Raw genomic sequence first — 26,757 nt, forward strand, 5'->3', positions numbered from 1 at the left:
ACCTCATCACAGGGCATTGAGCTTTTTATTTAAAAAAAAAATTTGTCTTTGTCTAAAGTAGTTTTCACAAGATGGTATACTTGAAAGTCTTCACTTTTTGCTATTCAAAGAAGATAGATTTGGTTTTCTGTAGTTCGGCCTATTTGTTAGTCAAAATGATGACATTGTAATTGATTCAGCTGAGTATTTTGATTTGCAAATATTGAAATTTAAGGAGAATTCACAATTTTTTAATTCTTTCAAAATCTGTTTTAGTATACATTCACGGTTAAGAGCCCTGCTTGTATTATCAGAGGCACTGAGGATTGAACCCCACTTTCACCATTTACTACATTTGTGACATTGAGCTAGTTACTAAACCCTCCTTTTTCTCATCTGTAAAATGGGGATGATAGTTCCTCCTTCAGGCTTGTGAAGATTAAATGAGATGGTGCTAGCTAATATTTAGCAAGTGTTAGTATCTACCAGAACTCTTCTTAATGCTTAACGTGTGTTTATTCATTTCAATCTTAGGATAAATATTAAGCTGTGTATTATTATCTCATGTTATAGTTGAGAAAACTAAAGCACAGAGAGGTTAAGTATTTTGCCTTGATGTGTATAATGTACTCAGCACAGTGTCTGGCATATAGTTAGCTCTTACTGTGCATTTATGTATTAGTTCTTTTATTGAAATGAATAGTCATTATGAAGTTTCCAAATGTATTATATTTTTAAGTAACTGACCTCTGGCATAACATTCAAAGGATCTTCTGTGGCGCTTTTTCTTTCCTCTTGTCTCCATAGCTCTTGGTGCTGGACAGGCATCTTTGTTTGGGAACAACCAGCCTAAGATCGGAGGGCCTCTTGGTACAGGAGCCTTTGGGGCCCCTGGATTTAATACTACGACAGCCACTTTGGGCTTTGGAGCCCCCCTGGCCCCAGTAGGTAAGTGTCAGTCACTTTAGAAGGCTTTACTCAGTTTATTTCTTGCTAATACTTGCTGACCTGATTTTCTACCCTACCCTACCCTGTCCCACCCCTACCACAGCAGTACATACACACACGTCATTAAACAATCATGTAGTGCGGAAGGGCTTATAATAGATCCAGGCCTGCCCTGCTTCCTCACTGTCAGGCCTACTCCCCAAAAGAAGCCACTTTTTTTTTTTTTTTTTTATTAATGTTATGATAGATTACAACCTTGTGAGATTTCAGTTGTACGTTTTTGTTAGTCATGTTGTGGGTACACCACTTCCCCCTTTATGCCCTCCCCCCACCCCCCCCTTTTCCCTGGTAACCACCGATCAGATCTCCTTATCAATATACTAACTTCCACCTATGAGTGGAGTCATATAGAGTTCGTCTTTCTCTGACTGGCTTATTTCGCTGAACATAATACCCTCGAGGTCCATCCACGTTGCTGTGAATGGGCCAATTTTGTCTTTTTTTATGGCTGAGTAGTATTCCATTGTGTATATATACCACATCTTCTTTATCCAGTCATCAGTTTCTTGGCATGTAGGTTGGTTCCACGTCTTGGCTATTGTAAATAATGCTGCGATGAACATAGGGGTGCAACGGACTCTTGAGATTTCTGATTAAAAGAAGCCACTTTTGTTATGGCTTTTAATTCATCTGGTATTCAATTAAGTTCATGTCCCTAAATGATGTGCTTATATTGCTGTGTTTTGCTTTATTAAATCTAAGTAAATTTAACTTGTTAGTGGTAGTTGAAAATTTAGCTCACTTATCACCTCTATGTTTATTCACCTTTCCCAGTATAGCTGTCTTTACTAAATTCCCTAAGTGTAGTTTCACCTATTGAACTGTTTTTCATACTTCATTCATTTGAATACCCCTTCCTAGTTTTTGCAATATTTACCTGCCACCTTTATTATTATTTCTAAATTAGAATTAACTTTTTAATTTAAATATCTTTTTTAAAGAAAAATATGTTCTACCAGAAATAAAAAACTGGTATCGCCTGGCATAAATGGAGTAACTGAGATGGACAGCTAGAGAGATATTGAGAGAGAAAGAAAGAAGTTAGTTACTGTACTGTTAAATTCATCTCCTGTGCTATCATGATCCATGTACCACACTTTGAAAAGCCTTTGCAAATTTAAGCTTTGTCCTTACATACTTTTTCTTAGTCTGTTAACTAGGAGACAGTATTTCTTGAGTCCCCTTGCTCAAGTAAGGATATCAGTGCCCTTCCGTAATTACCCTTCTCTTTCCCTCATTTCGTTGCTGTCTTTATATTAAACTGATAAAGTTGACGATATGTTGTATCCTATAATTATTTAGTCTTCTTTTCTTTGGTTAAAGAATAATTTAAAAGACGCAAATGAGCACAGTATTTTATTCTATGAAAACATTGCTGCCCAACGAAGTATACCTTTCTCATATAGCTTTTTCTTCCCGAATTTCTAATTCTCTTTTTCCCTTGCATTACCAACTCTTAACACCTTCTTAAACTAGTCCAAATTCTTAAGGATGGTATCAGAATTCGTTTACCCAGATACCTCATTCTTTTGCCCCTCTGTCCTCCTGCAGCAGTATGAACTCTGATTATTCCCTAGGCCTTGAGCATTGCTCTAGGATATTCCCTTCAAGTCTACTCAGTGAAAACTGTTGTGTCCTGGATTTAGGGTTTTCCTCTTTATTTATTTCCTGAGTGTTCTGGAATATATCTCCTAGTAAAGTATATATGAAAGGTGAACTTTGACTACTTACAGATTTGAAAATACCTTCATTTGTTCCTCACACTTTAATGTCATGGAATTCTGGTGTGAAAATAATTGGCCCTCAGAACTTTGACAGTACTCCTTGCACTAACCATTACTGATGAGGGGACTGATGCCTTTCTGATTCTTGAGACTTGTTCCCCCACTCCCACAAGCATTTAGGATTGTCCATTTGTCTTAACATTTCGGTGATTTGCTTAGACCTTTTCTATCTTAACACGTGATTTTTCAGCTGTTTCTACTTTCTAGGAGATTTTTGACTGTCTTCTAAATCATCTATTTGGATTTTTGTTAAGTTACAAGAATTCTTTCTCATTCTCTGAAGCTTTTTTCAAGCACCCAGTTCTTTTTTTAAAAATTTTTTTTTAAGATTTTATTTTTTTCCTTTATCTCTCCAAAGCCTCCAGGTATATAGTTGTGTATTTTTAGTTGTGGGTCCTTCTAGTTGTGGCATGTGGGATGCGGCCTCAGCATGGCTTGATGAGTGGTGCCATGTCCGCGCCCAAGATCCGAACCAGTGAAACCCTGGGTCGCCGAAGTGGAGCGTGGAAACTTAACCACTTGGCCACGGGGCCAGCCCCCCAAGCACCCAGTTCTTAGATGCAGTTCTTTTCTTGAGACTTTGAATTTGTTAAGTGGCATTAACATTTTTTTAGGGTTCTTCTGTTCCTTAAATTTTCTGGATTATTTTTGTTTTGATCCTACTATTTAATGCTTAGTGATCCTTTCCATTGATGTTTAAGAATAAAAAGAAGCTGACTGAAAACTTTTGTTCATAGTAGAGCTCGTTTACCAGTAGGTTTCACTTTAAGGTAAGTAGTCCAGGAACCAGCTATTATCCAGGAGTCCTCTAAATGTTAGAATGCCACATTCTTATCTCCGGGATGATACAAGCACTCGAACTAGTTTCCCTTGTTCTTTCCGTATGTTAACTTGGTTTCTTCAGAGGTTCAGCTCTGATATTTTGGCTTATCTGTTGAGCATCCGGGATTAGAAGGATGACAGGGTGTCGTTGTTTTGTATATAAACTTTGCATTGATTCTTCTCTCCTTCTGCTTTCAGTCACACTGCATCAAACCTGGTATTCTTGAATCCCTGACCTTTCTGGGGTTCTCCAGGCAGATCTGCTCTGTTTGGGGTAGTGTATTCTAAGCTATGGTTTGCTCTATCCTGCTTTATCATTCCTCTGTTCACTTCTTCCCCCTAGAAATTTGTTTTATTTTCTCATCTGTTCATTTGCTACCTTCCCATTCTTTGTCATTGTGGGTTAGATAGACATATTTTAATTTGTTTAAATTATAGATTTTAAATAGGTCTTTGGAGGGAGTGGAGGTGAATTAGAATTCTAATTGATCTTTGTGTGAACATTAGAATCTGCCTTATTTAAAATGATATTTTCATTTTATTTCTTTTCCTTAGTTTTAATTGTTTTTCAATAGAAGGAGGTAGCATAAATATAACCTGCCATTTTTACTTAAATAGCTTTTTGAATGTTTTTTAATAATTCATCTTTTTCAAAAGCCAACTAAAAGTTCCAGACACAAGAATTTAAAATTACCTTTGTATACAGTAGTGTTGCTGCCCATTTAAAAGTAGTTGTACTGACTTTTAGAATGTATATCTTTGCATCGCAGGATCTTAGTTGGACAGGTGCTGTAGAGCTATGTGAATCCACCTTTATTGTGGGAGTCCCGTACTTGTCTTAAATTAAAACTTCAGTTATGATGGTTCCTTACTGGTCAGTCCAGTCCATTGTTTTGTTGGTTGTTTACAAACCAAAACCTGTCTCTATAGAAGTGCCACTCGATGGTTCTACTTTTACCTCCGAAGTCTAAGCAAAACCAGTCTGTTATAATTTCTTTGCAGTAACCCTGCTATCTTCCAGATAAAGTATTGTCAGTTTATTCTGTTCTGAGACTTGACCTTTTTTTTTTTCTTTTAAAGATTGGCAACAGTTGTTAGCTCAGGTGCCAGTCTTCTTTTTTTTGCGCAAATCCCCCCAGTACATAGTTACATATTTTTTAGTTGTGGGTCCTTCTAGTTGTGGCACGTGGGATGCTGCCTTAACATGGCCTAATGAGCGGTGCCATGTCCACACACAGGATCCAAACCCTGGGCCGCCGAAGCGGAGCACGCCAACTTAACCAGTCGGCCAGGGGGCCAGCCCCAAGACTTGATTTTTATACTCCTTTCTATCCCTTTAATCATTTGGTCATGAAGTCATTTTTCAGTATGTTTTCAAATTACTGTGACCAAAATGGAATATAATACCAATGGTAGCTTAACTAGTGCTTATACTTGCTTGTCTGCTTATCTTATTTTTGCTAACGTATCAGCTCTCTTTTCTGTGGTTTTAAGTAATGGAATTAACATTGAGAAGATTTCATAGGTAAACATACAAAAATAAAAACATCCTCTCACATTTTCCTAATGATGTCTGGATTTGTTAAAGGAGGTTTTTATTCTTTGGAGCAAGTCCAGGTTGGGTGACCTGTACTTGTTAAATGATGGAATCCAGCTGGTGCAGGTCAGTGTTTTTTTTAATGGATAATTGACTGTCAAGTAACAAACTAACTAGTGAATAGTTCTTTAAAAACATCTAGGTTTTCTTGAGTCTCCTTGAATAGTCCACAGAATAACAGTATGCTGTTATCATGTGGCACTGTGTACCAAAAGCTACTTTTCTATATTTTTTTGTTGCTCGTGGCCTTAAATTGGACTTAGGAACTTTCTGAATACAGATGATTTACCGTATACTCTTTAAATTGGCATCTCCTTTGGGTTTCACAATCCTGAGAAAATTTGCGCTCTCTCCTTACATATCAACATACAGTGTTTTAGTAGTTAATGAATACATCTGATTTTAAGAAAGTGTAATTTGACTAATGTGGATCTACTCCTTTTTCATTAATTTAGTTTTAGCTATCTGTCCTGGGTTTGTTTTTTGTTGCTGCTGCTATTGTATTTTTTCCCCCTTATTGTGAGTATTGAATTTTTTCAAAATGTTTTGTTTGAGGCACTCCTTTAATGTGGATTATCTTATTATATGTTGGCTTTAGCCTTATTTTAAATGTTTATAGAGGCAAAAAGTTTTGTCTTTAAAATAAGTTGTATGATTTGATTTTTTTAATCGGTGTTTTTGGAAATATTTTAATTTATCTTGCAGAGAGGTTTCGTCGTCAGTCAAGGTACAGGGCAGAGAATTGGGGGGGTTTTTTGTTTTCTTTTTACTATGTACAATTGTAGATCATTATTCTTTATCTTTTTCCTAAATTCTCTGTGACTGACAACACATTTGTTCTTAGACTTTGAAAGAAAATTAGACTAATTGGGGTGATCTTTCAGTTTTTATTTAAATGTAATATGAATATTAATAAACATAAAAGGACACCTCAGCAGCCATTTTAATTTTTTATATGCTGCCTTCTTCCTTTATATTCTTAGTATACTTAATATTTTTATTCTTCAATTTTTACTTATTAAATTAAATCAAAGATATTTTCTTATTTCTACAATGAAACACATTGTCACTGTTTTTAATAACTACTTAACCCACCATGTTTATGTATAATGATTTTTACAACTGTTAACTTAATGTTGGACATAGGTTGTTTCCAGATCTTGACTATTACAGATAATGGTCAGTGAACACTTAGAAAGATTTCTTTATTGTGTTTCTAGTTTAATTAAGTCTTTGGGTTAGATTTCCATGATTGAAATTATTAGGTTAAAAAATAGAAAAACAGTACTTGCTCTATGTACTGTCATATTGTTTCTTTTAGACAGATTAAACCAATTTGTGGGGCCAGCCTGTGGCCTAGTGGTTGAGTTTGGCACACTCTGCTTCAGCCGCTCAAGTTCATGGGTTCAGATCCCAGGCATAGACATACAGCACTCATCAGCCATGCTGTGGCAGTGACCCACATATAAAATAGAGGAAGATAGGCACAGATGTTAGTTCAGGGCTAATCTTCCTCAGCAAAAAAAAATAAATACAATTGTAATATTTCTAGAAGTCAAACACTGTAACTCTTTTTATACAACTGTACCATTGATAATGAGGTAGCTATCAAATATTTCTTCAAGGTTATTTTAATTCAAATTTTTTGGTTATTAGTGTCAGTGAGCACTTAAGTAAAATTTTATATATGTTGTCTCTTTTGTAATGCTTTTTCCTATCTTTGACCTGTTTATTTGATTGTTGATTTTCTTCAGTTTGCTCCCCTGCTCCCCACCAGTAATGCCTTTGAGTGAATCTGAACATTTTGAAGACCACATGTTCAAAAAGAGTCTTGCAATCTTTTGCTATAAATGCCCTGGATCCTTGGACTGACATCTTGCTTTTTCTTTTCTTTTTTTTAAAAAAGCTTTGACAGATCCAAATGCTTCTGCTGCCCAGCAGGCTGTTCTCCAACAGCACATCAATAGTCTAACGTACTCACCTTTTGGAGACTCTCCTCTCTTCCGGAATCCCATGTCAGACCCTAAGAAGAAAGAAGAAGTAAGTTTAAGGATGCTTCTGTAAAATTTGTTCTCGGAACAGGAGAAACTAAATGTGCAGAATGTAATTTCTTATGTATATAGCCTAAGCAAAGTTAGGTACAATAGGTTTTGGGTTTTCTTTTTCCTTTTTCTCCCCAAAGCCCCTGGGTACATAGTTGTATATTTTAGTTGTGGGTCCTTCTAGTTGTGGCATGTGGGACGCTGCCTCAGTGTGGTTTGATGAGCAGTGCCATGTCCGCGCCCAGGACTCAAACCAACGAAACACTGGGCCGCCTGCAGTGGAGTACGCGAACTTAACCACTTGGCCACGGGGCCGGCCCCTTTTTTTTTTTTTTTTTTTTTTCTCTTTGCAATAGATTTTTAAGACACATTATTCATGCTTTTCAATAGACCAGGGATAAATTATTTTTACTGTGTCTGGAAGGCAGCATGACAAACAGTAAAATGAGCACTGGACTGGAACTGAAGGCTGAGCTTTTCAGCAGCCCAGACATAAGGCAGATATTATTCTCATTTTCTACTTGACCAAACTAAGGCTCAGAGAAACTGATTTTCCTAAAGTCATAATGCTCTTAAGTAACAAATCAGAATGTTTTCTCCTGATTTCTGTGTAGTTTTGTCTTAATCTTTTATGCTCTAGTAGTTAAGAAATAATCTTTTATTCACTGTGGTGTGGTATTAAAAGTAGCGTTTGGTCTGTTTAACACTCCTTTTGCCACTTACAGTCTGTGGGACGTTGAGCATGTCTTTTTGCCTCTCTGAAAGTGTTTCCTCATCTTAAAATGGGAATAGTAATACTGTTCAGTGTTGAGAATTAAATGAGAGAATGCCTACCTATCTTACAGTAAGTTGCTCAGTATACAGAAATTATTATTCACTCATTTATGTCATCTCATTTATCCTTCAGCTGATTTCTTCTATTAACCCTGTAACTAGATATAATGAGAAGCAAAGTATGAATTTAAGGTTCTTTTTAAAGTGCTGTGTAAATGTAAGATGTATTTGGTGAAAATTGTGTGTTATTCTTGCACCATAATTTTAGGTGCCCAAATATGTGCCTACTAGTCACTGTGTTCAGCACTGAGGATACAAAATGAAAATAAGTAAGAACTTATTCTCTAAGAGCCTCCTATCTAGTGAGGAAGATCAAGTAAAGGAAACCAGACACTAAACATGTGATTCTCTTTATATAAAATGTCTGAAATAGGCCGATCCATAGAGACAAAATAGATTCATGCTTGCCAAGGGATAAGGGGAGGAATTGGGAGGCACAGACTTTCTTTTTGGAGTGAGGGAAATGTTCTGGAATTAGATAGTGGTGATTGTTGCACAACCTTGTAAATATACTAACACCCATGGAATTGTATGCATTAAAATGGTGAATTTTAAGGACAGCCCTGGTAGCCTGGTGGTTAAGTCCAGCACGCTCTGCTTCAGTGGGCCAGGTTCACTTCCCAGCCATAGACCTACACTGCTGTGTTAGTGGCCATGCTGTGCTGGCGGCCCACATACTAAAACATAGAGGAAGATTGGCATGGATGTTAGCTCAGGGCAAATCTTCCTCAGGGGGAACAAAAAACTGGATTTATTTTATGTTATGTGAATTTTATCTTAATAAAAAATATATAATACAGGGGAGAGCATAGATTCTTGGGTGAGTTTTATAAGGCTTTTCAGAAGAGGTAACATTTAACTCTTTTTGAGTATGTATGTAGGAGTTGGTGGATCTGGGTCAAGAGATTCCAAGCAAAGGCACAGAGTTGTGGAAGATCACAAAAAAGATCTGGGAAGGTTGATTGTTACTGAAGTATACAGTCTGCATTGTGAAGAGAAGAATAAATTATGACAGGTTTTATACATTAGATATTGTTCCAAATAAGTATATAATCCAATGTATACTATTTAGGAAAACAAATGTAACATCCTGAAGGTGCTTTGGAAACAGTGAAAAGGTGCCATCAAATCAACCTGAAGTCTTAATTAATTTAGTTGTGTGTCTCCTCCACTAACTTGTGATTTCCTCAAAAATCAGGGCAAGTAATTTATTTTATTCGCAGTACTTAGTATTTGACTCATGGTAATTCTTACTGTTTACTAAATGACGGATAAATACAAGCTAATATGTATTCGTTTTTTCAGAGTGGTTTGAATTGCATAGAAGTTGAATATTAATTTATGGCTTTGCTAGGTATTTCTTGAAGCATAATATTTGGGGTTTAATTAAAAAATAATTTGTTTTAGAACTTTTTGATACTATAGGGTCTTTTTAAATGTTTACATCGTCCTTGTTTTAGAAAGCAAAACTACTGTAGACTATATTATATTAATAATATGTTCTGTTAGTAACATTTTGATTCACAAAGCACTTCAAATGCAGTACGCCAATTATATTTTAAAACAAATCAGATGAACCAGTTGAAATGGAGGCTGGCAAGATGATTAAAACTCAATTATAGAGAAATAGTTCTATTAGCATTCACACATACATGCAAACTTGGATGTTGACATCCTTGTTTTCTGGGAGCTGAGACTTTAAGAGGTATCTAGCAGGTGAATGGCAGAGATAAGGTTTGAACTCTGGTCTTCTGATTTTTAAGGTGAAAACCATACAATTGAGTTAAACTAGAATTTTCCTTATCCTTTTGTTTTTCAGAGATTGAAACCGACAAATCCAGCAGCCCAGAAAGCTCTCACTACACCCACTCATTATAAACTGACACCTCGCCCTGCCACCAGAGTCCGACCAAAGGCTTTACAAACAACAGGTACAGCCAAGTCACATCTCTTTGATGGGCTGGATGACGATGAACCATCCTTAGCGAATGGAGCGTTCATGCCCAAGTGAGTTTATTTTTGTTAACATAAATTAAATGTAAAAATTAATAAAAACTAAGTATAAAATGATATACAGTTAGGACTGGCACGGTGGCGCAGTGGTTAAGTGCGCACATTCTGCTTCGGTGGCCTTGGGTTCGCCAGTTCGGATCCCACGTGCAGACATGGCACCACTTGGCAAGCCATGCTGTAGTAGGCATCCCACATATAAAGCAGAGGAAGATGGGCACGGATGTTAGCTCAGGGACAGTCTTCCTCAGCAAAAAAGAGGAGGATTGGTGGCAGTTAGCTAGGGCTAATCTTCCTCAAAAAAAGAAAAAGAGATATATAGTTATTTACTTAAGTGTACTGCAAATGTTATACAGTTTCTTTTTTTTTTTAATTTGAAAAATATAGAACATCGCAGAGAAGAATAAAAATAGATCTGATCACTCCTGGAGATAACCACAGTTAACATAAAAATATTTTGATTATTGTGTTCTGGTTTTACATATGCATGTTTTTTTATTTTGCATTTGAGAAGTTAGTGCTTATATAATTTTATTTTAAGCAGAAGATACTTTTTTCTTACAACTCAAATTGGCCAAACTGATTAAGATGAATCTTTTTTTTTTTAAAGATTGGCACCTGAGGTAACAACTGTTGCCAATCTCCTTTTTCTTTTTTTTTTCCCCTGCTTTTTCTCCCCCAAATCCCCCCAGTGCATAGTTGTATATTTTAGTTGTGGGTCCTTCTAGCTGTGGCATGTGGGACACTGCCTCAGCATGGCCTGATAAGCACTGCCATGTCTGCACCTAGGATCTGAACCAGTGAAACCCTGGGTCGCCGAAGAGGAGCGTGCAAACTTAACCATTCGGCCATGGGACCATTCAAGATGAATCTATTTTTTTTCAGTTCCAATGCATACAGATATTGAACCAATAATAAAATAATTACACAGGGAAAAAGTGCAGGAAAGTGTATGGAAGAGTTGTCGGTAAACATTGAAAATTACACTTAAATTATGCGTTAGAGCAAATATGCCTTCAAGTGTTGATAAATGCATAGAAAAAAAAACCAAGAAAAATACATATCAAACTGTTAGGAGTAGTTAACATCTGGAAATATAATTTCAGGGCATTTCATTTATGGGTTTATTTTTCTTAGATACATAGGTAGACACAGACACACATACACAGGCTTTTTCAACAGCAAGTACTTTTCGAATCAGAAAGAAAGTCTTTTTTTTTTTTTAAGCTTTAAAGGAAACGTAAGAATTTATGACTTGCAGTTCTTTGTGAATATTATGTTAAAAAATTACCACTCCTTTTTTTCCTTAAAAATATTGTGGGCTGCTGCTTCAGAAAAGGTGGGCAGTCCAAGTTTATACATTTCTTAGAGCATCATTGGATTATTTTGAAGGCAGGGACTATGTATAGGCATCCCCTAGTATTCTCGAGGGATTGGTTCGAGGACCCCAAAATCTGCGGATGCTCAAGTTCCTTAGTCAGCCCTCCGTCTCTGCAGTTGGTTGAATCCGCAGATGTGGAACCGCAGATATGTTGGGCCCACTGTGTTATTCATGTTTGTGTCCCCTGCATTTAGCAAATTATTTGGCATAGAAGAGATAAAATGGGCTTAGATTCACCAGTCCAGCCGTCAGATCAACAACTTTCAGGGCAATTTCACCCGGTCTGCTTAAAATTTGCGAGTATGATATACAAATAGAAAGGATTAGGGTGGGAAGATAGACATTTTACTATTAATACTGTATCCCCGTCTTGGCTTCCACTTCTGTGGTTTTGCTCTCAACAGTCTTACTGTATCAGAAGTATTCTATACAATTCATCTCTTCCTGTTCTTTGGCTCACTTTAATTGGCTTCCAGGGACCCCACACTTTTTTAGTTTTCTTCCTGCCTTACTGGTCACTCCTTCTGTCTTTTTTGTTCTACCTTCAAAAATTACACAGAATCTAATCAATTCTCCCCCGACCTCATCCCCACCACAAAGCCCCAGTACATAGTTGTATATTCTAGTTGTGTGTCCTTCTAGTTCTTCTGTGTGAGTGCTGCCACATCATGGCTACTGACAGACAAGTAGTGTGGTTCTGTGCCCAGAACCAAACCCAGGCTGCTGAAGCAGAGCACACCGAACTTTAACCACTAGGCCATCAGGGCTGGCTCAGAGTCTGACCAATTCTCACCACTTTCACTGCTGCTCTACTGATCCAAGCCACCATCATCCCTTGACTGAATTACTACTGACTGATCTTTCAGCTTTCACCCTTACCCCTTTGCATTCAATTCTGAAGGTAGCTACCACAGTGATCCTTTTGAAGCATATCAGATCATGTCACTCTTTTGTCCAAAACCCTGTGTTACTCAGAGTAAAAGCTAAATTCCCTACAATGACATATAAGGCCCTGTAAGATCTGACCTTCCCTTATGTCTGTGAACACATCTGCTCTCTCAGTTGTTTCCTCCACTCTAGTCTTACTGCCTCCCTGCTGCTGTTAGGACAGGAAAGGCATGCTGTTACCTTTGGATCTTTGCCCCAGTTCTCTTTACCTGAAATACTTCTCCCCCTAAATCTATATAGCTAACCCTCTCACTCTTTACTTACATGTCGCTTCAATGAAGACAACTCTGACCATCCTATTTAAAATTGCACCCATCTTTTCTCTTGTCAGCAGCCCCTGCATTCTTATCATCCTCCTCCTTCATTTTTATTTTCCATTCCTTCTAATATATCATTTGTTTATTTCTTCATGTTTGGTTTTTGTCTGTTTCTCTCCTACAGCGTAAGTTCTATATGGGTAGGTACCTTGGTCTTTTTCTGTCATTGAAAGTGCCTAGAACAGTTCCTGTGACATAGTAAGTGATCAGTAAATGCTGAGCATATGAGTGGATCTTAGAAAGCATAAAAGGAGCTAAATAACAATAGTGAATCCCACAACTTGACCCCTAGAGCCAGTCATGAGAGTGAGGGGCTTAGAGATGGATATCATCTAAGCCAAGGTACAGAGAGGATGGGTCTTTCCAGTTTCTGCTATCAACTTTCCACTGAGTTGTTAGTATCCAGAATTTAGGATTAACCGTACTTAACTATCTAAAGGAAATGGCATATGCCACTATTCACTTCCTGAGCTAAGCTTTGGGCCATCACTTTATGGCTCTGTAAATAGCTGCCATATAATACCAAAGATGGTAAAGGATTCGTGAGGGACTTTTTAACTATGGCCAGCACTAGAATAGTACTCGATTTGCTCCCAAAGACAAATTTGGTAGATTGGCAAGTGTGAGAACCTTACTAGTGCCATGTCTTTTTCCATTTGCTTTTCTTAGTAGTCAGAGGAAATTTACTATAGAGCAAGCCAATAATTTTCTTTATTCTGAATCAGAAAATTTGGAAATATTCTTTAATACTTCTGTTTATCCCTTCATTCAGCAAACATTTATCAGCTACTAAGTGCCAAGTGTGGTGGGCACTGAGAATGCTACTGTGAACAAGACACATTGCTGTGTCATTGAATTCACAATCTGTGGGGGAAGAGAGATGTTGACAGCGTAATCATAAGTGAGACAGGAGACAGAAAAGAGAAGTAAAGATTGCTACTCTAGGAGAGATTATCAGGAGGATGATGAGTGAAAGCTTCTCTGAGGATATGTCGTTTAAACTAAAGAGGGATGGGGAGAACTGCCAGAAGGAATATTTTGATATGTTTCTGATTTTTAAATACGCATTTTTTTCAAATGGATATAATTTTATTTTCCAGTGTTCTTTTCAATGTTTATTTCAAACATGACAACTGACTGGTTATTCTATCATATACAGTCATGCACCACATAATGATGTTTTGATCAACAACGGACCGTGGTCCCATAAAAGTAGTACTATGTGGTCTAGATATATAGTAGGCTATACCATCTAGGTTTGTGTAAGTACTCTCTATGATGTTTGCACAACAACGAAATTGCATAATGCATTTTACAGAACATGTCCCTGTGGTTAAGCAATAAATGAATGTATTTACCAAATTTGGTTTTGCTGCACTTTTCTGTTCATTTTACTTGTCTCACTTGATATTTCTGATCCTAATCCTTTTCACTTTTACCTAAGTGTTTTTATGTTTCATGTTTAGTTGCTTGTCTTCAAGTTACATGTATGCTCTTCATCTGAGACATTTAATTAGCCTCCCCCAATCCCAGTGTTTCAGTCCATTACAGTTATTATTTTGTGTGGCGATCAAATTGTCCCATGTTTGGCCAGCAGGAGCCCTTTCAATTTGTTCCTAAGTCCTTTTCACAGGCCCTGATAGTATTTGGTAACTTCATTGCTTGTAGAATACACTGTAAAATTTTGTCCCAGATTTTTGCCTTCTGTTTTCATGACTTAGCTTGGCCTGAGTATTCCTTTCTTACAGTTTCCTTATTCAGTTTGGGGATAGAGGTTATACTGATGTAATAAACAAATTGGGGAGTATTTTCTGGAAGAGTTTGTAGGAGAGGCTTTTTTCCCCCCTCTTTATCGTTAAATGTTGGGTACTGGTGAAGATATACAGGCCTGAAGTAGTATTTGTAGCAAAGTTTTGTTTTTGTTTTGTTTTGCTTTGCTTTTAATTATTGATTTAATGTTATAGGACTGGTGTCGGCTCCACGGCATAGTGGTTAAGTTTAGTGTGCTCTGGTTTGGCAACCTGGGTTCGTGGGTTTGGATCCTGGGTGCTGAGCTGGTGACCTGCATATGAAATAGAAGAAGATTGGCACAGATGTTAGCTCAGAGCTAATCCTCCTCAGCAAAAAAAAAGAAGAAGAAAAAAGTTACAGTACTATTCACCTTTTTTTAAAGTAACTTTTGGCAAGTAATGTTTTTATTGCACCAACATTGGTTTGTAACATTATATAAATTTTGGGTGTGCTTCGTTGTATCTCAGTTTCTGTGTAGATTACATCTTGTTCACCACCCAAAGACTAATTACAATCCATCACCATAAACATGTGCCTAATCACCCAACCCTTTCCCCGTTTTCCCTCCCCCCTTCCCCTCTAGTAACCGCTAATCCAATCTCTGTGTGTTTGTTTGTTCTTGTTATCATCTGCTGTGTATGAGTGGGATCACACGGTATTTGACTTTCTCTCTCTGACTTATTTCACTTAGCCTAATACCCTCAGGGTCAATCTGTGTTGTCACAAATGGCCAAATTTCATCACTTCTTATGGCTGAGTAGTATTCCATTGTGTATGTCTAGCACATGTTCTTCATCCATTTGTCCCTTGATGGGCACCTAGGTTGCTTCTGAGTCTTGGCTATTTTGAATAATGCTGCAGTGAACATAGGGGTTCATATATCTTTACGCATTTGTGTTTTCATGTTCTTTAGATAATACCCAGCAGTGGGATAGCTGGATCGTATGGTAGTTCTATTCTTAATTTTTTGAGGAATCTCCATACTGTTTTCCATAGTGGCTGCACCATTTTGCACTCCCAACCAGCAGTATATTAGAGTTCCTTTTCTCCACCACAATTCCAACACTTGTTATTTCCTGTCTTGTTCATTATAGCCATTCTGACTGGCGTGAGGTGATATCTCATTGTAGTTTTGATTTGCATTTCTGCAATAATCATGTTGAACATCTTTTCATCTGCTTGTTAGCCATCTGTATATTTTCTTTGGAGAAATGTCTGTTCAGATCTTTTGCCCATTTTTTAATTTTTGTATGTTTATTTTGTATCCTGCAACTTTACTGTATTTATTCTAAAAGTTTTTTGGTAGATTCTTTAGGGTTTTCTGTATATAAAATCATGTCATCTGCAAATAGTGACAATTTCACTTCTTCCTTTCCATTTTGGAACCCTTTTATTTCTTTTTCTTGCCTTATTGCTCTGGCTAGGACTTCCAATACTGTGTTAAATAAGAGTGGTGAAAGTGGGCATCCTTGTCTGGTTCCTGTTCTTAGAGGGATAGTTTCAGTTTTTCTCCATTGAGAATGATATTACCTGTGGATTTGTCATATATGGCCCTTATTATGTTGAGGTACTATCCTTCTATACTCATTTTATTCAGAGTTTTTATTGTAAATGGATGCCACATCTTGTCAAATGCTTTCTTTGCCTCTGTTGAGATGATCGGGTGAGTTTTATTCTTCATTTTGTTAATGTGTATCATATGGCTTGATTTACGAATGTTGAATGATCCCTGCATCCCTGGGATAAATCCCACTTGATCATGATGTATGATCTTTTTAATGTATTGTTGTATTCCATTTGCTAGTATTTTGTTGAGGATTTTTGCATGGATGTTCATCAGTGACATTGGCCTATAATTTTCTTGTTTTGTGTTGTCCTTGTCTGATTTTGGTATCAGGGTGATGTTGACTTCATAGAATGAGTTAGGGAGCTTACCCTCTTCAGTTTTTTGGAGGAGTTTGAGAAGGATAGGTATCAAGTCTTCTTTGCATGTTTGGTAGAATTCCCCTGGGAAGCAGTCTGGTCCTGGACTTTTATTTTTGGAGAAGTTTTTCATTACTGTTTCGGTCTCTGTACTGGTGACTGGTCTATTCAAATTCTCTGTTTCTTATTGATTCAGTTTTGAAAGGTTGTGTAATTCTAAAAGAATTAATACATTTCTTCTAGATTATCCAATTTGTTGGTATATAGCTTTTCGTAGTATTCTCTTATAATCTTTTGTATTTCTGATGTGTCCGTTGTAATTTCTCATCTTTCATTTCTCATTTTATTTTCCAGCCTTCTCTCTTTTTTTCTTGGTTGACTCTAGCTAAAGGTTTGTCAGTTTTGTTTATCTTTTCAAAGGACCAGCTCTTAATTTCATTGACTTTTTTTTCTATTGATTTTTTTTAGTCTCTGTTTCATTTATTTCTGCTCTGATTTTTATTATTTCCTTCCTTCTACTGATTTTGGGCTTTGTTTGTTCTTCATTTTCCAGTTCCTTTAGGTGCACTGTTAGATTGTTTATTGGAGGTTTTTCTTGTTGGTTGAGGTAGGCCTGCATTGCTGTAAACTTTCCTCTTAGGACTGCTTTTGCTGTATCCCATAAATTTTAGCATGTCATATTTTCATTTTCATTTGTCTCCAGGTATTTTTTGATTCTCTTTTAATTTCTTCATTTACCCAATCATTGTTCAGCAGCATTTTGTTTAATCTCCACATACTTTTGGCTTTACTGATTCTCTTTCTGTAGTTGATTTCTAGTTTCATACCATTGTGGTCAGAAAAGATGCTTGATATTATTTCAGTCTTCTTAAATTTATTGAGACTTGTTTTGTAGCCTAATACGTGATCTGTCCTGGAGAATGTTCCATGTGCATTTGAAAAGAATGTATATTCTGCCATTTTTGGATGGAATGTTCTGTATATATCTACTAAGCCCACCTGTCTAATGTGTCATTTAAGACCGGTGTTTCTTTATTGATCTCCTGTTTGGATGATCTATCCACTGGTGTAAGTGGAGTCTTAAAGTCCTCTACTATTATTGTGTTAGTGTCTGTGTCTCCTGTTATGTCTGTTAATAGGTGCTTTATATATTTAGGTGCTCTATGTTGGGTGCATAGATATTTACAAGTGTCATATTCTCTTGTTGGATCGTTCCCTTTATCGTCATGTAGTGCTCTTCTCTGTCTCTTGTAACAATTTTTGTTTTAAAGTCTGTTTTGTCTGATGGAAGTATTGCTACCCCATCTTTCTTTTCATTGCCGTTTGCATGGAGTATCTTTTTTATCCCTTCACTTTCAGTTTGTGAGTCTCTTTAGGTCTGAAATGTGTGTTTTGTAATGCAGCAGATATGTAGGTCTTGTTTTTTTATCTAGTTGGCCACTCTTTGCCTTTTGAGTGGAGCATTTAGTCCATTGACATTTAAAGTAGCTAAGTATGTACTTATTACCGTTTTGGTACTTCAGGATGTTTTAGTAGTTCTCTGTTCCTCTCTTCTTTTGCTCTCTTCCCTTGTGGTTTGATGACTTTGTTTAGTATTATGTTTGGGTTCCTCTCTCTTAATTATTTGTGTATTTATTATCCGTTTCTGGTTTATAATTACCATGAGGTTTGTGTATAATAACCTATGTATATAACAATCTATATTGTGCTGATAGTTTCTGTAGTTTGACGTCTTTCTAAAAACTCTACTCTTTTACTCCCTTCTTCCCACATTTTGTTTGTGATATCATATCTAACCTCTTTTGTGTATGTCTGTATCCATTACCCTCTTATTGTTGAAATAGGTAATTTTAGTACTTTCGTCTTTTGACCTTCATATTCTCTTCATAAGTCGTTGATCTGCCTTTACTATATTTTTGCCTTTACCATTGATTTTATTGCCTCTTTTTTATATATATAATTTTCTTATTCCTGTTTGTATTCTTCTCTTTCCCACTTAAATAAGTCCCTTTAGCATTTCTTGTAAGGCTGCTTTCTTGGTGATAAACTCCTTTAGTTTTTGCTTGTCTGGGAAACTCTTTCTCTCTCCTTCCATTCTGAATGATAACCATGTTGGATAGAGTACTCTTGGCTGTAGGTTTTTTCCTTTAGAGTTTTAAATACATCGTGTCACTCCCTTCTAGCTTGTAAGGTTTCTGCTGAGAAGACTGCTGATAGCCTTATGGGGTTTCCATTGTATGTAACTTGTTGCCTTTCTCTGTGGCTTTTAGGATTCTCTCTTTATCTTTAATTCCTGACATTTAAATTATAATGTGTCTTGGTGTGAGCCTCTTTGTCTTTATCTTGTTGGGTGCTCTCTGTGCTTCCTGTACCTGGATACCTGTTTCTTTCCTTAGGTTAGGGAAATTTTCAGCTATTATTTCTTCAAATAGATTCTCTGCCCCTTTATCTCTCTCTTCTTCTTCTGGGACACCTTAATATGGATATGGATATTAGTGTGCTTGATGTTGTCCAAAGTTCCCTCAGATTGTCCTCATTCTTTTTAATTCTTTTTTCTTTTATCTGTTCAGCTCAGATGATTTCTTCTGGTCTTTCATCCAGCTCGCCCCTCCATTCTTCTGTATCATCTACTCTGCTGTTGAGTCCCTCTAGTGAATTTTTCATTTCCAGTATTGTCTCCATTTCTGATTGGTTCTTTTTTATGTTTTCCATTTCTTTGTTGAAGTTCTCACTGAGTTCATCCATTCTTCTCCCAGGATCAGTGAACATCCTTACAACTCATAGTTTGTACTCTTTGTCAAGTATATTGTTTATCTCTGTTACATTTAGTTCTTTTCCTGGTGTTTTGTCCTGTTGAAACGTATTCCTTTGTCTCCTCATTTTGCCTCTTTCTCTTTGCTTATATCTTTGTATTAGATCATCTACATCTCCTGATCTTGGAGAGGTGGCCTATATAAGACATGCCTTATGAGGCCCAGCAATGTGCTTCCCTCTCATCACCAGTTCCAAATGTTCCAGAGTGTCTCCTGTGTGGGCTCTGTGTGTCTTTATGTCTGGCAGGGTTGCTCTTGCTGTAGGTACCCAGGGAGGCTAGGCTGTCCCCCTGGCCGTCTGGTTATGTCAGCTGCATGTGGTTGCTGTGGACCCTTCAGTCACTTTATTGGGTATGGGGAGCCCCAGCACAGTTCGCTGCAAGGTCTAATAGCACATTCCTATTGCAATTTTTCTGTTAAGTGGGTAGTCCCACAGCATGGCTGGTTGTTAGGCTGAGGGGCTTGCAATTGCTGTAGGCCTCTGGCTTGCAAGGTTTTTGTCAGCTCTCTTGGGATTGTAGCTCAGCCAGGTAGGCCCCAGGCATGGGAGCACAAAGCCAATTATTTCAGGCTTTGGAAAGTGGGGCCAATCCCCTCTGTTGCTGTTTGAGAAGCACAAGTCTGCTGCAGCAGACAAGCCCCAGTGCCCACAGCGTCACACGCCCTGTCAACACAATCCCGCCCTGTGCGCACACCCTGACCCACTGAAGCAGACCTCACATACTCCACCAATGCAGGCCCACCGCTTGCGCATGCCCTGCCCTGTAGAGGCAGACCCACTCTCCCAGCCTGTGCAAGCCCACAAGTTGTCCAAGAGCTTAGTGTTGGCTGGGGCCAGTCCCTAGGGCAGGCTGCCTGCCCTGACTGAGCTGGATTAAATTGGTGCTCTAGTGGATGGGGCAGACCCTGGGCTAACAGGCCTGGGGAAGAACTCCAATGACATCTGCTAGCGTCTGTGTCAGCACACCTTTACTAGGTCACAGTAATGGCTGCTGCCAATGTCTCAGTCCCTGGGGAGGTCTCGCCTTTCACTCAGATGCACCCAGTGCCTATCAAGTGAGTCTTTTTTTCACCATAGGACTGTGCATCTATCTTTCTGGTGATTTCAGGTTGCTTTCTGAAACAGGTTAATTTGTGTGTGGGCCCTTTAAGAGCAGCCTTTTCTCCCCCCTTATGTCCAGTGGCTTTTCTGGGAGTATTCCCTGCTGTAGTTAATAGCCAGCAAAGCCAGATATTATGACATTTGTCTTGGTTTTGCTGAGTCCAAAAGCTGCTTATTGTGGTAATGCTCCCCCACTCAGATCCCCCAATCCTCTGTGGAAGGCTGTGTACCTTAGGATTGCTCCCACCCAGCAGTGAGGTGCCGCAGCTCAAAGGTGGCTTTTTTCTCTGCAGAAAGGAATTTCTGCCTCCTTCACCTCAGTCAGCATTGTCCCTTGTTGCAGGGGTTCTTTTTATCCAGTTTTCAGTTCTCTCTCAGGGGTAATTGTTCCAAGAGTAGTTGTAAATTTGTTGTGTCCATGGGAGAAGGTGAGTTCAGATTCTGCCTATGCTGCCATCTTGACACCATCCCCCCGAAGTAATTTTTTTATATTATTCAGTTAATTAAAATTCCACATTTATTGGCATAAAGTTGTTAAAAAATATCCTTACTGTCTTTTTCATTTTGATAGAATCTGTAGGGATCTCCCATTTTCATCCCTGACATGGGGTTTTTTGTGCCTTCTCTTTTTCTTAATCGGTCTGGTCAGGGATCTACCAGTTTTATTGGTCATTTCAAAGAACTAACTTTCTAGCATTACTGCTGCTCTCTATTCTTGACTGTTTCCTGTTTCATTGATTTTTAATTTTATTTATCATATTTGCACTAATACTTATTTTTATCTTCAGTTCCTTTCACCCTCCCCCTTTTTTTTGGAATTTAAAATGGATGCTTAATTAGCTCTTTCATTTTCAGCTTTCCTTCTTTCTAAATGTATTTATTTAAAGATGTAAATTTCCTTTTAAAATTCAGCTCTATTTGTATTCTATGTGTTTTCATATGTTATTCTTATCATTCAGATAATAATTATGTATGATAATCAAATGCTTTCTGATTTTCATGGGGGTTTTTTGAGCCTTGGGTTAAGAGTATAAATTCTTAACATGGAGATTTTTAAGTTATCTTTCTGTTATTGATTTCTAGCTTATGTGCAAAAAGGTAACTCCAGGTGATTTTGATTCTTTGAAATTCGATGTTTGTTTTAATGTTTGGGTTCTTTTTTTGATTTGGGTATTTCAGCTGCTTTCTTTAACTTCCAATATATCACAAAAAATATGAACATATCTAGTTTTCCTGAATTTATCCATTTTACTATTTAACAGCCTTTACTAATGTGTGCACGAATCACTTGTATTTTACCTAAGTTTTCTTTCTTTTACTTATTAATTATTATTGTGGTAAAATATACATAAAAATGGTTAAACTGGTAAATAAACTGGAATTGTTTGGTCATACATTAATTCTATATTTAACCTTTTTGGGGAACTGCCAAAATATACATTAAACTGATTAGAATGATAAATTTTATGTCGTGTACAATTTTAGTAGCAAGTGCATTTATAATATTGTATAACCTTCATCACCAGTATTTCCAGAACTTTTATACTTTTATGTCTGGATTATTTTACTTGGCATAATGTTTTTAAGGTTCATTGTGTTGTAGCATGTATCAGAACCATTCCTTTTTAAGACTAAATAATAATCCTTTGTATGGATAGATCGTTTTGTTTACCCATTCATCTGTTGATGGACATTTGGTTTGTTTTCACCTTTTAGCTATGTGAATAGTGCTGCTAGGAATATTGGTTTACAAGTATCTGGTTGAGTCCCTCTTTTAAATTATTTTGGGTATATACCTAGGACTGAAATTGTTTGGTCATATGTTACTTCTATATTTAACCTTAATTTGTAGGAACTGCCAAACTGTTTTCTACAGCAGCTGCACCATATCAGCAATGTATAACATTTCCATTTTCTCCATATCCTTGTCAGCACTTATTTTCTGTCTTGTATGCTTGTTTATGATAGCCATCCTAGTGGGTGTGAAGTGGTATCTTGTGCTTTTCATTTGTGTTTCCTTTATGACTAATGATGTTGAGCATAATACCATGTGTTCATTGGCCATTTGTCTTTTTTGAAGCAATATCCTATCTCCTTTTGTGTTTGTTTTTTTAAATTTATGTCAGTTACTATATTTTCAAAAGCTTGTGGCAGTAATTAGAGTTCAAGGATGATGATATTGACGTTCAGAGAAGAATTGTGTTTTTAATTACAAGTGCTTATTGAAATAACTCAAAGCTGAACTTACAACTGTGTGCTTTTTACTTCAGTTCTCTCGTAAATCCAGGGGTAGAGACTTCCCAGGTCCCAACACAAAACGAGTGGCATTCTATAGTGCCCCCACCCCGTTGCTGGCTCTGGTCTCGTCTCTGTCTCCTTAGTCTCATAACACTGTCAAGTGTGCCATCAGCCTCTTAGCCTTCCTGTTGGAATCAGGAAAGGTCCACAGGAGAAAAGCAACCCTAAATACCAGACACCTGCCTGTGCCACTGTCCCCCCAGGTTGCTGATCCAGTTTCTCGATGCTTACAAAGAGCTCCAACTTTTCTAGTTATCCTCCCTAGGAGGACTAGTCTACCATTAATAGGAGGCCAGGTCTCAGTTTAGTTTTTGTGGAAATAACAATTCTTCATTGTCGAGTGCCTGTTTCATTGGCTTATTTAATACTTATTGAATAATGTCATTACAATAAGGAGTATAACTAGCATACACAGGTTTGGAACAAATACAACTGATATTTGTTACCACATACTCAGTTGTTGAAATAGAAATAAATATATGAGAGTGGTATGTTGCTTACAGTTTTTTTTTCTTTAAGGAGGGAATGGAGCGTGTTAGTTAATCCAGTGAGTTTTTAAGTGAAGGTTGATTAAGATCTTTTGTATTTGGTTCTTCTACTTGAAGCTTGTATACTGTTGAGGTTCTTGCCTTAAGTGAACCCACTATGCAGAAACCTGAACTTTTTAGGTACTCGTGATGATTTGCATCATTGGATATAAGTTTTTTTTACTCCTGTTTCTTTCTTGTCATCTTATTTAAAGACATCTTTCTCATTTAGTCAACAAATATCTATTCACCTATTTCCTTCACGGCAGCAGGCCAAATTCTGACTGCTAAAAAAAACAAAAAAAGAAAGAAAATGTTTAAAGAGAAAGAAAACGTAGAGAAATATTTAAATATAATACATAGTTTGATGAGTGAACTAAGTGCATAAAGTACTGGGGGGGGGGGGGTTCAGAGAAGCAGGAATATTTTCAAAGGGATTTCCCACTTTGTTTTGAACATGACAGAGTGCAGTATGGTGGCATATTTATAGGAAGTTTATGAATTGAATTTGTTAGGTCTTTTTTAGACATGTAAATATGAGTTGAACAAGAGTGCGTTTTTCAACTCCAGGTTTTAAGGAAATGTGACGTAGTAACTGTGTGCCTTTTTTTTCGTTTTGGTTTCTGTTTATAGGAAGAGCATTAAGAAGTTGGTTTTGAAAAACCTTAACAATAGCAATCTCTTCTCTCCTGTTAATCGTGATTCAGAAGATCTAGCTTCACCATCTGATTATCCAGAAAATGGAGAGAGGTAAACTGAATTCTGTTTTGAGTTGTTTCTTGTAGAGAGCCTTATTCTCATTTTGAAGAGATTCTGAGATTAGGATTTATTCATTCTATGAAAACTTATAAAGTTTGATGAAGGTTGCATAGAAGTATTACAGCATGTGAGCACCTAGAAATTAAGTCGTTTTGTTTCTTGAGTACTTTAGACCTTAAAATTATTGGAGTTCTTCTGATTCAGTTCTGCAGAACTGTTTTAGTATCCACATGTCTCATTTTGGATAGGGTTAGTATGCATTTGACACCCCTTATCCCTCTTTAGATAAAGGTTATTTTGTTTGTGATAGTTATTAAAATGATACATAGTCATTGTAACCAAACAACAAAAAACAATCAGTAAAGAAGTATAATAAAAGAGGAAGTGGAAGTGTATATACACTAATCCTTAATAGTTCATTCTATAATTATATTCTTATAGATATATATTGTAGAGATTAGGCATGAATGATATATTTTATAACCTTATTTCCCTTTATTTTAAATGCCTTTTCCTATCAATATGACTATATCTGCCTTCTCCTTTTTTAATGACTATAGCCATTATTGTGAATGTAAGATAATTCAATCACTTCTCTATTAGAGGACCTTTAGATTATACAATATTCCTATATGCAAAATAATGCCTCAGTGAAAAATCCCTGCATATACATCTTCGCACTCCTGTTCTTTTTTCTCTTTGGATAAAATTCTAGTTTGATTTATTATTAATGAAGCATTTACTAATACCTTGCTGATTATAATGTTAAAAATCTAAAATTTTTTCAGTTTTTTATTTTGAAATTCATCACTAGTTATATGACCCCACATAGTAGCAGACCTTTTTTTTATGTGGAATTACTTAGAATGGTGCCAGACACTTAGTAAAAGCTCAGTAAGTGTTGCTGTTGTCATTGTTACTACTGCTACAAGGGGCTAAGATATTGTTTCTATTCTATCTTTTCAGATTCAGTTTCCTGAGCAAACCTGTTGATGAGAACCATCAGCAGGATGGAGATGATGATTCTCTTGTGTCACGTTTTTATACTAACCCTATTGCCAAACCCATTCCTCAAACCCCAGAGAGTGCTGGAAATAAACACAACAGCAGCAGCAGTGTGGATGATACCATCGTTGCATTAAACATGCGTGCTGCCTTACGAAATGGACTGGAAGGAAGCAGTGAAGAGACCTCTTTTCATGAGGAGTCTCTGCAGGATGATCGAGAAGAAATAGAAAATAATACTTACCATATGCACCCGGCAGGTCAGATTTCAGATTGGTACATGGATAATCTCTTATAGTCATTTGAGACCTCTTGTTTGTCACAGATTTTTGACATAGTAAAAGTCAGCTACCTGAACCTTTAGATGTTTTTTAATTGCATTTTATATGTTAACATTTAAACACTTTTCACTTAATGCTTTGGTTGATTTGTAATTGACATGCTTTTTGTACCTTTGGAGTAGTTAAAATTCATGTCACTAAAATTATCCTGTTTTAGTTTAAAGATCCCAAATTTTATAACCAGAGAGACTATCCTCATACTTTTTTATAAACTCAGATAGATTGCTTATTACTTTTTAATTAAAATGATATTGGTAATTATTTCTTATAAGGTTTTTGAGATTTGATTTAGATTAAGTATATAGACCATGATACCTGACATATGTAGGCATTCCAATGGTAGCTGTTGCTATGGTTTTTTATCACCCCAGTTCTGTGCTTTTCTTTTCCCCCCAACAGTGAGCTGATTAGTTTTTTCCGAACTAATCCATGAAACCAGTAATATAAACTACAAGATTAGAGTGTCTTGATTGGATACTTAAAGCTTGCCATTTTTCTGTGTTGACGTAACATCTCATTTGGGTTTTAATGAATGTCATTACATTCCCTTTTTTTTTCTTTTACAGTGTACATACAGTGAAATGCACAGACCTTAAGTGTTCATTTCAGTGAATTTTGGCATATATACTCAGTTACCTAACAGCTCAATCAAGGGATAGAACATTTCTTTCATCCTGGAAAGTTCCTTTGTGTCCCCATCCCCAGGGAGAAGTCAACCAGTGTGGTTTCTGTCACAGAGATTAATTCTTCCTATTCTTGAACTTCATATAAATGGAATCATACTATACATATTCTTCTTGACTATAATTTTTATGAGATTTCATTCATGATGTATATCTCAATAGTACATTCTTTTTTATTGCTGAGTAATATTCCATTATATAAATATGCCACATTTGGTTTATCCATTCTTGCTAGTGAAGATATGAGTTGTTTTACTGTTAACTCTTGAAGCGTCTGTAAAATTTTTCTATATCTAATTTTCTTATTTCCTTCCTATATATCTTCTGACCACTTGGTGCCCTAAGAAAACAGCTTTATACTTTCATATTAAGAATCCCAAATATCTATTGTTTGTGTGTGTATATCTGCATGAATTTGTTATCATACTCCTTTTTTTCCCCAAATACCCTGTCTAGATTTTTTATTGATTGTAGTTTTCTCACAAACCTTCTTTGCCATCTCCCAGTTAAAATTCCATTTCCAAGGACATTCTAACAACCCTCTAAACTTTGCCAGTAGAGAAGCAAGTTGAGTATACAAGTGGGCATTTCTGGAGGTTAGAGTTTGATCTGATATTGGCCTTAAATTCTTGTCTCTCAGAGAGCAAGTTAGCGTGATCTCTACCTATAAATGGGACAAGGAGTGATTAGAACAAGCACACCAGTGTTCTATTTTCTTTGAGTTTTTCAAAAATCTACCTAGTTGATGCTTTTTAAAATAACACTAATGTAGACCTTGAAGTTTCCGTTGGTC

The 26,757-nt window shown here is 36.8% G+C and overlaps 1 protein-coding gene across 6 annotated transcripts in view; it reads left to right on the forward strand.

Annotated features, from left to right (window-relative positions):
• The window catches only part of NUP98 (nucleoporin 98 and 96 precursor), a 105,176-nt gene that overhangs the window by 37,991 nt on the left and 40,428 nt on the right, over positions 1–26,757 (forward strand). For 3 of the 6 annotated variants that reach the window (XM_046637865.1, XM_046637866.1, XM_046637867.1), the window contains exons 12-16: positions 787–927; positions 7,097–7,230; positions 9,886–10,073; positions 23,810–23,926; positions 24,902–25,200. In XM_046637865.1, coding sequence (XP_046493821.1) covers positions 787–927; positions 7,097–7,230; positions 9,886–10,073; positions 23,810–23,926; positions 24,902–25,200 — 879 coding nt within the window. The remainder of the gene's footprint in view (positions 1–786; positions 928–7,096; positions 7,231–9,885; positions 10,074–23,809; positions 23,927–24,901; positions 25,201–26,757) is intronic. The other 3 variants (XM_046637868.1, XM_046637869.1, XM_046637870.1) reach the window with 1 other exon arrangement.

Source organism: Equus quagga, chromosome 14 (genome assembly GCF_021613505.1).
Source record: "Equus quagga isolate Etosha38 chromosome 14, UCLA_HA_Equagga_1.0, whole genome shotgun sequence".
Lineage (NCBI taxonomy): Eukaryota > Metazoa > Chordata > Mammalia > Perissodactyla > Equidae > Equus > Equus quagga.